Source organism: Manacus vitellinus, unplaced genomic scaffold, assembly GCF_001715985.3.
Source record: "Manacus vitellinus isolate BGI_N305 unplaced genomic scaffold, ASM171598v3 scaffold_15_pilon, whole genome shotgun sequence".
Classification (NCBI taxonomy): domain Eukaryota; kingdom Metazoa; phylum Chordata; class Aves; order Passeriformes; family Pipridae; genus Manacus; species Manacus vitellinus.
Window position 1 is genome coordinate 17,347,910 of NW_021939122.1, and position 17,383 is coordinate 17,365,292.

A 17,383-nucleotide genomic window follows, 5' to 3' on the forward strand; every position below is an offset into this window, starting at 1 on the left:
CATCTACAGTAATGTTGTAACAAATTCATTAACTTTTCTGAAGAACTTAGAAAATGATAGTGATGAATACTGTAGAAAACCACATTAGAAATTAATTCCATCTTTGGAAAAGGGCTTGTGTAGCATGTAGTAAATGAGGCATGGACCCAACACTGGGTACTGAACATAGAACAAAATGTTGAATAGCTGCCCATTAGGTGAGCACTCACCCAAAAATAATTCAAGGCACCCTTGATTGTAGTGGTTCATTTTACAGTCTTAATACTCCTTGTAACATACCTTTTCATATATAACTTTATTACAAATTTATACTAAGCATATTCAATTTAATTTTTTTTTAAATAATTATCAGTGTAATTATATATTCTCACAGAGTTCTAGTGGCACTCAGAAATACTGAAGTGCTTCTTTCTGACCTTTGTTCTTTTGAGAATATTCTAACATTTTTAAAATCACAGTTTTCTTCCAATACAAAAGTTTGAGTATGGGAATCGGTCTGATCCTTGCTGGATGTGAGTATAAAACTTCCACATTAAACCATCTTAACCATATCAAAAGTCATGGACCTTCATTAAAGAAACAGAGTGGTTTCTTGAAAATTAACAGCAATACTAGGGTTAAAGGATTGCTTTGAAATTTATTTTCTTTTTTTAATTAATCATCTTTCTTCACCTAATTATTGTTCACATGCCTTCATTACTGGTGTTTTGAATTGATTTCAATGACTCTTTTTGACTGTGAAACCAGGGAAGGGTTTTTAAGAAATCAAAATAGAGATGTGAAAAAACTCAATAACCCTAAGTCCTTGTTATATTTGACCAATGATGATGTCAGGATGGCATTGTGTTCTTATCTCCTGACATTCTTTTTATACTTTACCCAATGATTTCTTAGACAAAATGAAACAACATGCCTGGAAACAGAAATTAAACTGTAAGACACCCCCCTCCTCACTGTAATTTGACTTCCAAGAGTCTCTCTCTCTCTGTGTCAATTGAATCTCTTTTCCCTGCTGCTTCTCCCTTGCCTACACTAAGGTGATGGGGCACACACCCTACCAGGCAAAAGTAGGAGGAGTTGAGTTCATTATTAACAAAAAGAAGGCAGCCTACAATACATTTTCCTAGTGAGAACTCTGAAAAGAAGGCTCTGCTGCAGGGACACGGTGACTGATGTTTGGCAGTGGGAAGGAAAGCTGTTCTGCCTGCTGCAGTCTGTGGAAGGTGAAGCCTTCTGGAGGAGAGGGAGGTGATATTTCCCTGAGAGCTGCTGAATACATGTGGGGGAAGAGTCTCCTAAGATATAGAATGAAACAGATGGGCAGAGTGAGAAAGGATAGTGAGACAGACAGCAGCAGGATCCAATGGGTCTTCTTTACAATCCCTTTTCATTTGTACTCTCACTTTGCATTTCCCCTTAAATTAGTTCTACTAATTTGTGTTCTAATAAAATCTAACTTTAGAGACTTCCAGAAATTTGGGAACTTAAGGTTAAGAATAGGTTCAGACAAATATTTCCTAAAGTTTTGGCCAACCAGAACATATCCTGTGTATGAAAGTGAACATTTTCTCCAAGCTATGAAAGTTCTTCAGCATACTTTTGCAGTCCTCAGAAAGATGGGAAGGAATGCTTACTCTGTGTGTTCTTTCATTTGCACCTGACTTAATTTGCACTGTTGAATCACATAACTGCATTGAGGCAGTGCTGTCTGCTTCATTCAAGTCATACACACTTTAGGTATCTTCCCTGAATTAGAATTGTCTATGGAGAGATGTGTTTCTGCTTTGCAGCATCCAGTCTATGGTCAGAGATTTAATGGGTTGTCCTATGGCAGGTCTCTGTGCAATTAAAGGCCATAATTTATGTTTGTTAGTGCTTCTGAATAGTTTAGTGAAGATCTCTTTTCAGTTTTTAGGGCTGGCTTAGTGTAAATTGGGATATTGTGGGTATAAAAGGCTCTATATATAACTAACCCTTACTGTTTTTTCACAATTTACTCTTTCAAGTGTACTGTAGGTAAAAATGCAGTAAAAAAAAAGTGTAAGTATTTTACTTATTTGTTACAGATAGTAAATTTATGAGAGACCGTGTAGTTTAACATCTTTTATCAATGTAAGGACTTTTCCTGCATTCCTTGAAAAATAAGTTCATATTTTCTTGGCTGTTATCAAGTAAAACATAAATTTAAAATAATGAGAACAAACAATAACAAAACCCAGAAAAAAAAGATTCCTAATGTTTTAAAAGTAAATGACCAAATTTTTTTAAAACTTGTATGCAAAAGAGCTGTTCATTCATATTACAAGGAGGCAAGAGTCCTATGTCTATTCCGAATTTGGGGTTTTGATGGGACCTTAACTATATATATCTGGTGGTTTTTTGATTGATACTCTGCATCTCTGAGAGGACACAATCTGGGCTTAGAAGGCTTTAGCATATTTAAATGGTAATTTGCCATGTCTTGTGAGAAAATCGTTGATACTTTGTCCAGTAGGCTTGTCTATGCTGCTTCTTGCATCTTGTAGCCCTTAATGTAGCCAGAATTTCTGTAGGAGTGCATTCTATGGTGCTGGTCAACCATACCTTTACAAAAAATCTGCAAAGAATCATGCTAAAGCAGTCATCTGTATTTTGCGAGACTCCAAGCTGACAGCATCAGGAGATTTAGTGTATCTGTACATTATCCCCAGCCTTTTGGCCTTGCTGCTTGTGATTATTAAAGGATTATTAATCCATTAAATAGGGGTCAATTTCTACTTGCCATCTTTTCCTGTCCTGTTACCTTCAAATGTGTTCTGGTGCAATAGTAATCTTATTGTTAAACATGTAGATATGGCACAGTAGAGTCAATGAGACTTATTAATTCAATTTCCACAGCCAGATTTGCATAACTTTTCACCTTTGAAGGTCATGGTAATTCCTTTCATGTAACTCATTTGTGGGTCCCTTCCAACACAAGGTATTTTATGATTCTATGAACCTTTATTTTCTACTTTTCCTTCCACACAAAACAAAACAAAAAAACCCAAACCAAACCAAACCCATTTTCTTTAACTACTAAGACAATAGTATGGACTGTGTTTGTGCTTCATTGACCAAAAGGTTTTTTCTCTTTCTATGTCAGCCTTCCCACGAGATACAAGAGTGGGTTTTTTTCAGATGATGTGTTGCTGCAGGAAAGGTGATTGTCAGCAGTAAGGAAACTATTGAGTCCAGCAAAAGGCTGACACAGCTTTTTTTTCTGCTTTGGCTTAATCTTTCACTCTCTTTGTATTTACTGATTTTGTTTTTATGATCACATAGTTTTTCTTTCTAACGTACTGCTTGTGTGGTGGTGGTGACTAGCAGAATGCCATCAAGACAGGGATCAAAACAGAACTTCAAAATGATTCATTAGGATGTAGCATCAAAGATGAATTGCCACACTTTAACCATATTTTAACATGTATAAAATAATAATCTAATCATGTACACTTACAATTCATCTCCTTATTTCCTGTGACAGAGGTTAAAAATAATCTTTTGATCCCTGTAGAACTGTAATGGTCAAAGATTTAGAAGATTTATTCTGTTAGAGCTGAAGATATCTGCCCGTGTAACAGAGCATTCAAGATCCATCCACCACACCCACCTATGATTCACAACTGTTGAACAAGAACCATTTATCTGTTAACACAGTTTGCATCTCTGGGGGTTCTGCTGATTCCCAACTGTCTGACTGTACTGAACATTTGTTACTGGGATTCTACATGGCTCCCTCTATGAATTGCAGCATTTCTTGTGACTGTTTTTTTTACTTACATTATGAAGGTGCTGGAAACCCGATTCATCCTCATGAGTCTGCTTCTACCCCTTCCCCCTGCAGAAAAGTCCCTTTTCCGTCATTCCTTGAGCAATGACCCAAGTAAGGGTTAATCTCGTTCCTCTAGCTTCAGGAACACAACAGGATAACTCAAAACTCACCTCTTCTGCCTTGTCCCAATGTTTTTTGCTCCTTTCAGGAAGGAGCATGATTTGGACCATCTGAAGATGACTGTTTCTCTCATCTGCACCTATGCAGCTCTAGGGTGTTGTTAGTGTGCAGTGATGGAAACAGAATGCATGGAGCTGCCTGGCAGACTTTGTTCCATTCACAGGTTGAAAGAAAAATGTGTAGAATAAATGCCAGTTGGGAGTGAAATATAGTCTTTTTGAGGAATACTGAACAACCACTTGTTTCTTGTGGATGAAACATTTATATCACTTACCAGTTACAAAATCTTTTAAAATTTAGAAAGGAAACACTTGATGATCACGTAATTTTTCTTAAAAGTTCCATTGTGCCATTAAATTATTAGCAATTCTATTTACTGTAATATCATGCCTTCATGCTATATAATATTAGTGTAGATGCAACTTTTTCCCCCAAATTTTTAAACCTAGTAATTCTAAAGTTGTGTTATAGTGATGGAGCAGTGTAAACTATTTATATAACACCATAAAGCACATGACTATAATAAAGAAATAAATATTTAAGTACATTTTTGAACAGAATATTTGAATAATTATTTCAGAATAAAATTAAGGAACTAATAACACTCTAACAACACTTGATACTGTATTTTGGAATAATCACAATGAATGGCTATTTCAAGTTATGCGTAATTTAGTTATTTAGTTATTTTTTCTTGATTTTATTTTTTTGGTTACTGCTTCACTTAATTTTATTTTTTAATTGCTTCAAGACATTATAGTGCAAATACTTAAGCAGTGAAATGTGTGTGAGTAGTTCTGACTTGTAGATTACTCCATGAATTTTAAAATAAATGTAAATGGTAAATTTTATGTGCTTGCATAATATATAATAATATGTATACACTTTATTATTTTTAATTTTTTTTTTCCCCCACAGACAGCCTTTTGATTGACTACCAGTTTACCTTCAGCTTATTACAAGAGGATGACCGCCATCACACTGCCATAAACTTTATAGCAAATCCAGAACAGGTAACAAAATGTTAATAACTTCAGTCAAGTTTTGAAGAGTCATGATTGAGATTTCCATTGTATTTGACATTGATTACAGGTTTCCCAAGTGTCTACAAAGCTTTAGAGATAGTTCAAATCTTTTTGAGAACTGAAAAATTATTCATGCATGCACTGAGGAAACTTCTTAAATGGTAGATGTACTTCGGCTCTATCAATACTCTGAAAAATTATCAGTTGGTTTAATTTATTGTTGCTCCCATCAATAAGTTTTAGTATCTTTATGAGATGAAATAAAGGGGTATATCTTTCAGTTAAGAAATCTTTTTTTAGATGAGAAAAATAATTTTTGGCTTGTGATTAAAATGTAGGCGTTTGCCATCTGGTTTTTTTCTTTCGTTTCATAAAGAAAATGATTGTTATTGTTCGCAAAATCTAAAAAGCTAAGTGGTGTAGTTATATGTTTCCTTGTTCCATGTTCTTATGAAGCAAAAGAGAGAATTGCCTTTGGCAATTACCATTTCTATTTATGTTTAAAATTAAAACCGTAAGATAATTAAAAGGTATATTCAGTTATGTGCAATAGAGCTACATGTGCATAGAATTACATGCAATACATTCTGATAGGTTTTTTAACTTTTTCTCTTTTTTTTTTTTAATTTAGTCAAATAAAAATTTGGACATATCAATTAATGCATCAAACAACTTCAACCTCAATATTACATGGTCTATTGGTTCTACAGGTGAGAGTGAGTTTTGGTATGATGTTTTTTTCCCATACGATTTCATGATCCTCTAAGTTATTTTAACCTGATTGTCTCTTTGTTGCTAATTTTGATAATAAAACTTTACCAAATGTGTTCTTTTGCCATTATCATTATGCTGTTATTAATTATATTATTTAAACCTCAGATGATAATTTGCAATCTGAATAAAGCTTCATTAATATGTTGACTTTCTCTCCTATTCAATTAAAATTGCTTTGGTGGGAAAAGCTTGTAGCCTATTTAAATTTTTGGAATGACTGTGTTATGAAATGCTGTGATTTTAATTAAGATAAATTGCTTCCTTAACTACTGCAGAGACTGAGATTTTATTTCTTTGTTTCAGTGTTCAAGCTAAAAATTTAATTATTAACCTTAACATTGATATCCAACAATAAAGTTCTTCTGTGTATGCTGATAAAAGCAGCTGCTTATCTATTTTTTTTCCAACTTTGAACCCCATTACTCTTCTTTGTTTTAAGAAGAGGGAAGAGAAGCTTTATTTAGATGGTTTTTCTGAACTGGTTCTATTGACTTTCTGAAAACACATCCAAGGAGAAGTATGATGCTTAAAATGAAATCAGACAAAAAAAAATCTTGTTAAAGAAGGTTCGGAGTTTGTCTTAAACTCATGAAATTCTTCATCAATGAAATTCTGAAGTATTTTAGCATACCCTAGTTAGTAAATTTTATTTATTCCTTTATTATAATTTAGCAGAATCATCCATGTATTTGCAAAACATGATAAATATTTATTAGTAGTTATGTTATTAACGCTTTCATGAACAATTAAAAACTCTACAGCAACCATGTAAGATGTAGACAAATTCACTTTCAGGTTCTAATGAGCTATGAGTTTTTACTGTAAGAAAAAGTAAATTATAGAGGAAAGCTTATTATCTGTTCGGCTGACTATAACAACTTTCTTCTAAAATTCACGTAACTTCTGCCGCTTTTATGATTCATATATAATCTTTTGAAACCAAAGTAACAATTTCTGTGAATTCGCTGTATGTATATGGAATATACCTAACGTGCCATGTAAACTATAATAAGGGGATGTTAAGTTTTAGAGTGAAGACAACAAAAATAATTAAGAATTGAAGTTTCTTGTACAAATTTACTTTGGCACCTCTAATGATGATTTGTCATAATATCTACATCTGGGTTTTTTAAATATTTTTTTAAGCTGGAACAATATCTGGAGAAGAGATTCCTGTTGTTTCTAAGGCTAATATTAAGGAATACAGAGACAGCTTCTCCTGTGAAAAATTTAACTTTCGAAGCAACCCAAACATCACCTTCTATGTCTATGTCAGCAATTTCTCCTGGCCAATCAAAATACAGGTTAGTGTCTGTTTTGTACTTATAGAGATGTTATTTTAGCTTTACATTGAATTTCAGGCTTTTGCTCATACAGAAGTTATGCAAATAGTATTATTTGCATGCTTTATTTCTGTGTATAAGAGTTATATTGTGATGACAATTATTATCATGATTTTAAAGCCAGGCAGGATGGGGCCTTGAGCAACATGGTCTAGTGGAAGGTGCTGGGCCCATGGCAACGGGGTGGAAACTAGAAGGTCTTTAAGGTCTGTTCCAACTCAAACCATTAAATAATTCTATGCTTTTGTTTTTAGTAGTGAATCAGATTTCAGGCTGTTGCTTTTAAAATCTGAAGTTAAAATTATTGAACATATATGTTTATTTGTAATATAACTTCAGCATAGGGTATACAAATACGTATGTACCTAGATATTTGAATGTAATCTTTTGGTAATGATTAGCTTTCTTAGCCTCTGATTTTTTTAAATGTGGAATGACTGTATCAGATTGCAATACTGCAAACTTCAGTTAAGACTAAGTATGTTTGATTAGAATTTATGTTCTTCTTTGGCTTCACTGAAAGCAATTTCATTCAGTATTTTCTGGAGTACTGAGACACTGTGTAGTGGCAGACTCAAAAAAATCAATGCAATCATGATTCCTCCCTGGCCTCTAAAGCTACAACAATATTTATATTTGCCATTACTAGAGCTGCATTTGTATCCCCTGCATCAATGAAGGAGCTTGTTATGTGGATAAGGAGTTTTTGGCTATAACTCCCTTACAGAATTAATTCTTTAAAATTAAATTTTTAAAATGATAATAAAATTTCATAAGTCCTAGTGATCTGCTCAGGAAACCGAAACAAGCTCAAAATACTTGCCAGTTAACCAGAAATACAAATATTCTACAGATTTCCATTTTGGTGGGAAAAAGCACCCCATGTTTTTCGAAAATATGGAACCTGATTTATGTGTATATGTATATATATATTTTTTTATATATATATATATATGAGATAAAGTCTTGGATTAAAGCAGTCATCTTCTGAGTAATTGTCAGAGAAATGTTATTACTGTGTTAAGCAAAGCTAGAGTTTGCTTAATCATACAATGAATGTTCACTGTGTTACACAGTGTCAAAGGACAAATTTGTGCAGCTTTTTAACATTTATGCATATACTAGTTTATACAAAAAACACCTGAAGGCTAACTCTTTTACTCCTCCTACTAGGGGTATTTTTTACACTCTGTCCCACTTTCTAAGGATAGAACAAGTTCAGTGGTCAAATAGCCTTCTTAAACAAACCCGTGAAGCAATTTAAGCTGTAAATGCATCACACGCTCCTTTCACCTTTACCATTGGAACGTGCCTGTATCCTCACTGTAAGACATTGTTAAGGTGGTGTATTCCTAAGATGTGCAGCTCTTTGTCAGATGTTGGCAGATTGCAGCTCCTAGTGCTGTTTCCACTGCAGCATAACACCTTTATGGTAATATGTTTTAATGCGTGATGAAGGGAATCCCTGATCATTGGTTACATCCTTTCTTTTTTTTTTTTCCCCTTCCCTGTTCTGCCATTGTTGCACAGATTTTTTTGTATTTCTTTTTGAAGTACATTGAAATTCATCAGTCTAGACAGTTCTGCCTCAGAGGTGGTGGTGCTTGACTATTGCATTCCTTTCCTCTCCTGCTAACTTTTCATAAAAAGATTCTTCCATCTAGAAATTAAGTCACTCAAATTTATTCAGCAGAAAAGGAATGCTAAGGTCCAAATGGGGAAACTGTTTTAGGATGTTAATATTGTCCTCTGTTTTCCTAAATGGACAAGATTATTATTTAACTCTCAACCTTTTTTATGCTGTTATTTGTTCTTTTCCAAGGAAATATCTGAAGTTCATATTACCCATATATATATTTCTTTTGTTTGGTGCTCTAGCAGTGGATAACATCTTCTAGTGATAAATGGAGTAGGGAGCTTTTCAGAGAAAACAAGTTTCATTTTATGTTAATTTTATGATTCTGCACATAACAGAAATTTTAAAAATATATGGATCTTCCTATGACTTAGGGTTAAGAGAGGGAAGCCATCACAGTCCAGAGGTTGAAGTTTCCAAGGCCAGTACTAAATGGGCTCATGGTTATTTTTTTTATGTTCTTCTACATCTACGTCTTTTAGCATACTAGATTTCACCTTCAAAATATTCAAGTGGTTGATGTTAGTCTATTACTTTCTTAGTATCCATTTAAAGGATGATAATACTTAAAAAAATGATCTTAACTGTTATACTGAAGAAAAGATTTTTTGAGAGTCAAGATACTGCTGATGGATTTGAGTTCTGGATTGTAATGGAGAACTATTTTGGATGATCTCTGAGTTAATTTTCAAATTGTTTAGAAAGCAGTTTCCTCAATTAACCAACTTTACCTTTTCATGGTGATTAGAGAGTTGGCTGTGTGTTCTATTGCAGAGTTTTGGATGCCACAGGAGCTGGCCTATGTGTAAGAGGCCTTAGACACTGAACTATTTGCACTGTAGTCCTTTTCATTAAAATGGTCACAAGCATGAGTCATATCATACTGGGTATAAATGTAGTGATATTTTATATCAACACAGTACTGAAGGCTGTATTTAATCCTGTAGTTTCCTGAGAGGTATTCTTTTCACTGGAATAAGTAAGATAGCACTATGAAATTTGGCACATACTTTTTCTCAAAACTTTTGTAGAGAACTAAGTCCTCCAGCACATCTAACGTTTTTCAAATACAGTCTGAGTACTAGTCTTCCATATTTCCATTATTCATCACAACTTGTCGAGAACACATTTTACAAAGAATGAGTTCCTAAGGAAGCAGAAGTAGTGACCTTACTTCCTTTGTAACTGGTGTTTGAAGTTGTCTTATTGATATGCATTTCACCACTCTCCTTTGGTGCCTCCTGTTATGCTGGCACTGGAGCTAAGATTACTTGGGTCTTCCATTGGGAAGGTTTGAGTTTTGGAGTTACTGCTCTTACCATTTTATTTTCTAAAGGAGAAGGAGCAGCCCTCCTCATTATACAAGACAGTTTCGTTTTCTGTCAAAGTCACCTATATTATCTCTATTTTAGCATTCATTTCTCATCAAGATTTTCATGACTATGAGGAAAAACTATAAATCCCAGCAGGTGATTGTTTATTTGAATCAATGCCTCACAGTTGCTTCCTCAAGTAGTGTTATTATTCGTGTTACCGATTCAGCAAGCTTGGATTTTTTTTTCCAAAATGTTGATCCCTGGTGATTCTAACACAAAATATCTTCTTTTGAGATACAATTTCTTGGCTTTGAAAAAAGTGTATGTGGTGATTGTGTCAATAAAAATAGTTCCTTAAGTGTGCTGATCTGTGATAACTCCACTAGCAACAACCCAGTGACCCATTTTATTGTTGTCACTGGTGATCCTAATCACCTCAGAATACAAGTTCTTCAGCACTGGATAGCAGTGAATTACTTGCCAAACATAGAGACTGTGTAGGAAATTCTCAGTTTCACATGTACTGCTTCTCTCTTTATAAAAATGTACTCTAGGTTCCCATTAGTCCACACCCTTGTGTCTGTGATGGCTGCGGGCACACAGCAGGGTGCTCAGGCAGGGAGAGAGCTCTGCAGCCCTGGAGGGAAAACACTGCATTTAAATTTCCTGATGCTAAAAGCATTTTATTTAGCTATAAAATATCTTTTTCCTTCAAGAAAGGAGAAGCAGAAATGTGACATAGCTGCATGAGGGGTCATTAGAAAGATGGTGATATAGGACATCTTCAGCTTAGAGCTGTTTCCACAAATAGACCTGGGTGTAATATGGGCAGGTACCAGTTTTTTCTCAGAAGTATGTAGTAGCTATATATTGACACACAAAGGTTGGATATTTTCTGTTGAATTACTGGAACAGTTTATACCACACTTTTTCTCCATTTTCTGTAAGTAAGAGTTGACTGGAAAGTAAGGATGGATAAAGACCCTTAAGTTTAACTGGCCAGGCTTTCTTGAGCACCAGTAGTTTATGCATCTTTTCAGAGGAAGTCTGTATAAAGTTCAAATGTCCAAGTAAGATGACATGATTTATCATCCAGACTTACCATCTCTACTACCTTTGACAGTCCCAACCCTTTAAGTGTACCATGTCTTATATATCGGTTAAAGAAGACTCCATGAGAAAATGCTGTTGCCTTACACAGACCAGATTTCTAAACAGAATATGTGACAAAGCCACATAACTTGTTTCTGCTCATTTTTATTTTATTTTGAGAGTAGATGTAATTCAGATTCCACTGTTAATGGAATTTGAAGGCTGTAACATTTCTTGAAAAGCAATAACAGACTGTAGTAGCCAGCACCTCAGTAATGGTCAGTAGTCCCTGAAGTAGTAAGCAGTCATGAAGCTTGGGCTTCTGACAGCTATGCAAATATTACTAACAGCAGTCACAATGTGTTCTTCAGTCTCAGGAAACTAATTTTATGGCAAGGGATTTTTGTCATTGAAGATGGTAACAGATGTATTTTATTTTTTTCCTCATTTGCTCTCATATTCTGAGAAGTACTGACTGAATGTGGAAGAAGTAAATACCTTTAAAAAGCTGTCCTGCCTATTTGGCTGATCACTGTCCCTAAAGACAGCAATAGCATTCCTGCTTCTGGATCAGCTGCTTTTGTGCACCTCTATCTCTTTATAACTGTCAAACTTGTAAAGCTGATCTCAACTTGTACCTGAGCAGCAAAATTTTCTACCAGTTTTAAAGCTGCATCTGGAGATAATAATAACAACTTTTCTACTAGTTATCTCCTTTCCTCCCTAAAGTGTAAATGGAAGATTCACAAGTGTCTGAATTTTAATTGGGAGGGTCATTTTAAATTATAAGTTCAACCTCAGCAGCAAAGCACTCCCTGGCAAAATTAGGTTTGCATTTAATGAAAAAGAATAAATCTTATTATACATTTTTGAACATAGCATAGTTAATCTAACATGTTTCCACGGCATAGAACAACTATTGTAACAGTGAAGGTAGACATGATGTTACTGTACATGGAGAATCCCCAAATGTGTTGGAAAAAGAAATGTAATATTCTTAAACAAGGCTAGTGCAAGTTTTAGTAGCATATTTTTGAGTCCTATCTTTTTTGCACAGTTGTTTCTGATGAAAACTGTCTTTGGCAGTCTGTATTAGTTTGTATACCAGAACAGAATAATGAATTATGGTGAAGATTTACATTGTATTTGTATGTAGCACAACAAATAATCAAAACTACTTCATATATAAATTTTCAAGTGATTTTTTTTTTTAAGCTGAAACTAGTGTTCTTTCAGTTTACTGGCTCCTGTTTCAGAATTGATTTTCTTTCCACCCTTAATAGCCTGCCTGTAGCAACTGAAGAAGGAGTGTAATGTAAATCAAGAAGCATATCTACCCTTGTAATAGAATATACTGTGTAGCATAATTTATTTCAGCTTCTTTTGTTTTGTTTTGGAGTTCATTTGAGTTTTTAACATTCATGAATGACTTATGGGTTGTAAAAGCTCCAAGAAGTAAAACATGTCAGTCACTGCCATTAGAATTTACAACAGTAGCACAGCCTAATTACTAAATTAACAAATGAAGATCAGAGCATTTTTTTTTTTGACTTTTAAGACCTTTCTGTATTTTGCTAAGGTCATGATTCTGGACACTTTTCTTGGAAAATATGTATTTCTCCACATATTGTGTTTGTACAGAACCTCTTCCCACGAGTGATTGCATACCTAAATTTAATCCCTATGATTTATGGTGAACAATTCAATTTCTAAGTGCCTTAATGGCTTTCATAGAGTCTGCTGAGTAACTGCATATAGCAATGTGTGAAGACACTATAATTCCTGAAACACTAAACAGGTACTGATGATGAAGTGGATGCATTAACTTCCAAAACAACTTTGATGTTTTCTTACAGTAAATATAAAATCCCTATTTAAAAAAGGTTTGAAAGCATTATACCACGAACAAAGACTGGGGAAATCCATTGAACTACCATTTAGTGACAATTCAGTGAGGAGCATGAAATTCTTTAGGAACAGAAAAATACCAGGAATAGAGGGCAAACTCTATTCAACAGGGTGGGTTCGTTTATAGATGACTGAGGTATAGCCTAAAATGGACATATATACAAAAACAGACCACCCGGCTGCTGATAATACATTTGTGCTTCAATATTTTGTCATAGTGGCTCATCTAATCACTTTTCTGGCACTTTGCTTAGCAAAAAAAAAGAATGGTCTGGAGATTCGGATTTATATCATGCCTAGGATTATTTTTATATACGATTAAAATATGTTAAATAGACATTTTTCTCTACAGTTATTTCTGGAAAAAAACAACTGCTCTAAGTGAAAAAATTAAAAATTATTTTAAAATTGAAATCAGTAGGACAGCAGCATTGAAAGTAAAGTGTCATTTTTTGTATTGCTAGTTTCTAAAACTAAATTCCATTCTGCTCTTCAACACGTTAAATACCATCGTTAAAAATTCTTGTCATAGTTACATTATTACAGGTATATCTGTTACATGTATAATTATTGCATTTTATAAAGTAGTTGAAAATTACTACTCAAATGTGGACTGTTACAGTAGTTATGGTTACCTTTTTTCTTTCTGGGGTAATCAAATGTAACACCAGAAACCTACTGGTTCTTGTCTTGGAAAATGGACTATCTGTAATATCTATAATTTATTTTCTTGTAGTTGCAAGGTCAGTTGTATGGAGAATAAATCACAAGACTGTATAATATTCCCAAAAAGCTTGATGTGCCCAAATCCAATATAGCATTTTCCAAAATACTTCTCATGAATCCTAAGGTATTGCTAAAATGAGGAGGTGTTTTCTGATGATTAGATTATACTTCTTTTACTTCAAAAAATAACGGTAGAACAGTTAACATTTGTCTTAAAATATACCAGAATAAGGTGGCCAGCCATATTGTGCCAACTTCTACACCACTCCAATAAATGTAAATGTTAATTTCATTATTCTCCCGGGAACATTTCTTTTTCCAATCACCTTAGAAAAGGTTTAATATGAGCCACCAGAATATCTGTAAATATTTAACATAGTTGGTATATTTCTCAGAAAGCAGAAGCCCTGTTAATAGTTCAGCTGATGATTTAAGGGAACCAAAATACCTAATTAAGAGATAATTAGTCCTCAGTGATGCATAGTTTTAATTGGTGTATAATTTGAATGTCTGAGATAAGAACTCCTATAACTGATGTGCCAGTTGTATGGAGCTTTCTTTTCCAGGCAGATCAAGGCACCATCTACTGGTAGCTATATAACACAATAGAGATGTATAGTTATGGTTATTTGCTAATAAAAATTATCTCTATGATGTTTAGCAAGTAGATATTGAGATTTTTCTTGTAATTTCCATTTTACTTATATACTTAATTAAGTAAAATGTTGTTAGAACATTCAGAATTAAATAAAAAAATGTTACTTAAAGGTAGCTTATATTTATTCAGGACTTATGATTAGCCATAGAAAAATAAATCACTTATTCCTCTTGGGATTTGGGAGGGAACCTATGATGGGATATAGAAACTATTTTTTAATAACAAGAAAAAAAACTTTCAAATATTAAGATTCTCCCTGAAGGAAACATCTATGCCTTGTTAAACTGCAGAAGCCTTTAAAGGTCATACTCAGTGGCTTCAGAATTATTTGAAAGTAAATGTTTGGCTCATAGGGAATCAGAATGGAAATAGGAAGCTGCTAGTGGTAGAGAATAGATATTTTCAACCCATTTATCATGACTGTCAGTTCTAGAAACCTTAGTTGCCCCCTCTGATCAGGAATGTGTAGATAAATGTGGACAACGTGCAGGATTTCCGTTTCTTATATTTTTGTTTAAATTTGGATTTCTGCCAAATCAATGTTTTTCAACATTTCTTAGTAAACAAAATGTCAGTGGCCCCAAATCAGGTTAAAAATTTCTCTGCAGGGTGTTTGTGAAGTAGATGTCTCAAGAACCCCACATCTGCTGAGCAGGGATGACAATCTTGTTGGCCTTACCAACATGATTGTGGTCCTGAGATGGACAAGAGTTTCAGGGTTAGGAAAATTACCTTTTGGGTTTCCTAAGCTCCTCTGGGTACAGGTGGTTTTGCTGATCAGGCTGCTCTGAACTGTCACTCAGAGCTACAAGGTGCCTGGACTAACTGAATCCTTGGTCTAAAAACACAAACCAGAGCTCATGTGCATCATGGGATTGCCCTTCAACTTGTGCCGTGAACAGAGGGCTCTAAATCTGACCTCTGAGCACTGAACCAACAAGGTATGTCATGCTGAACTGTCTCTGAGACAGTGAAACTGGAAAAAGTGGTTTTTAGCACAAGGTAACCTTGACAGCATAGACTGGAAATAGAGCCCTGGAGTTTTCCTTAGAGCTTCAGAGCTTAATTGCTCAGGCCATAGCAAACTAGCTAAAAACTGGTAGGGGTTCTTACAGCTTAGTTTGCAGGGGCCTCTAAATCCCAGCATTCCAAAAGCACTGAAGCTTCAAAAGTTGAGACTATTTTATCTGCAGGAACGTTCTCAGGAGTGAGCTAAGATGCCATCAGCATCCTTAGAGTAAGGAGTTCTACCTTAGAGTAAGCAGACATTCATGCTTAAGATTGTTTTATTTCAGTGAACCAGTATTTTTAATGGCACTCTAATTTGTAGGAGCTACTGCACTCACAGATGCAAGGAATTTGCTACTAGAAGACAATCCTTGAGAATGAAAAATAGTTGCCATATGTTGGTCTTTAGGATCTCTTTAAGGTATTTTTGATGGGAAAAGATATTTCATGTAGACCTCTTTTTTGAAAAGCTTGGTTAATCTTTTAACCATTCAATCAATATATTAATTTCTGTGACAAAATAACAAAATGAAAGTATTATATTACTCACCGAGAGACTCCAGGATTTAAAAATCCAAAGCCATTCTGTGGTTCTTCGTGGATTAACTAATGCATATATGGTTTGAGCTGAGCTAACCAGTGTGAGGATGTGGGGAAGTCAAAAGTCCACGAACGCCTTTCCTGAGAAACTCAGAAGGAATAGCACAAAGTGGAGTAGAATCACAAACTTTTTGTTTAGCAAGAAGACAAACTCAGACCTGCAAACTCGACTGTTAGTTGGACAGATAGTGGGGAGCTGCTGTGCTCTTTGTTGGATTATAGCTCACTTCTTTAGGCTGTGGAAAACAATATTAGGGTCATGATTCTGTTTGTATTTATTATGAAATACAGATTGTTGGTTTTTATTTTGAAATGCTTTAAAGACCTTTAAATTGTGATAATGATGTCATTTTAAAAATCTCTTGAATTCTTTATTATCAAAAAAGCTAATTGAATGCATTTTAAAGAAACCAAAAGAGAACCCATCAACTGCTTAGTCTATATTAGGGAAACATATTCTGTGCCTTCAGGGAGACAATACAAACAATTATCAGACATAGATAGCCAGATAAGCATATTAAGGAAGAGGGTGGAAAGCTTGCAGGTCATCTGCTTTTTTGAAAATCTGACTTTAAGTACATTAGTTACTTGTCATTACTTTTTCATGTAAGCACTTGATTTCATTGCTACCTAGGTGTTATATCTCATAGATGATAAATCCAGAAGGGGCTGCTTTGGTCATATAATCTGACATGAGACATAAACTAAAGCATAGGCTTTCACAAATTAATTGCTGTTTGAACTAGACCATATATTAAAAAAAAAATCCACTCTTGGCTTAAATATTTCTAAAAATGGGATGTGCATCTGACTGCTACTAAATGGTTCTGTCAATTGTTGCCACTGTTTAAAAACATTTGATTCATGTAGCTTTCCATGGGCTAGTCTTTAAATATAATTTTATTCTAGAAAGAAGATCTTCCTCTTATAAAGGATGTGATGTTGTTGTAAATAGCATGTTTTCTATCACCTTTTTTTAGCTTTTCTTCAGACTTACTGTCATTCTTCTAGCTTTCCTCTGAACTCTCCAATATTTCAGTATCCCTTGGGAATTGTGGAAGCCAGAACTGGCATACTTTTATGAGTGTGATTGCATCTGTTTTGGATACAAATGTAATGATGTACTTGAGGGGGCAGAAAAAGGGTGCTTTTCAGCAGCATGGGCACGCTGTGCTGCCTAAGGAACTGGAGCAACCGTAGCTCCGTCTTTTCTGCTCTTTATTCTTGTGACTCCAATCCATACTTTTTGCAACATTCAATATTTTCCTCTATACACCCAGGAGGAAAATAACTCTTTCATCACAGCATTGGGAATGTAATGACT

General features: G+C 34.5%; 1 protein-coding gene across 5 annotated transcripts in view; it reads left to right on the forward strand.

Annotated features, from left to right (window-relative positions):
* The window catches only part of ATRNL1 (attractin like 1), a 464,278-nt gene that overhangs the window by 182,532 nt on the left and 264,363 nt on the right, over nucleotides 1-17,383 (forward strand). For all 5 annotated transcript variants that reach the window (XM_029958558.1, XM_029958557.1, XM_029958556.1 and 2 more), the window contains exons 22-24: nucleotides 4,892-4,986; nucleotides 5,630-5,708; nucleotides 6,919-7,076. In XM_029958558.1, coding sequence (XP_029814418.1) covers nucleotides 4,892-4,986; nucleotides 5,630-5,708; nucleotides 6,919-7,076 — 332 coding nt within the window. The remainder of the gene's footprint in view (nucleotides 1-4,891; nucleotides 4,987-5,629; nucleotides 5,709-6,918; nucleotides 7,077-17,383) is intronic.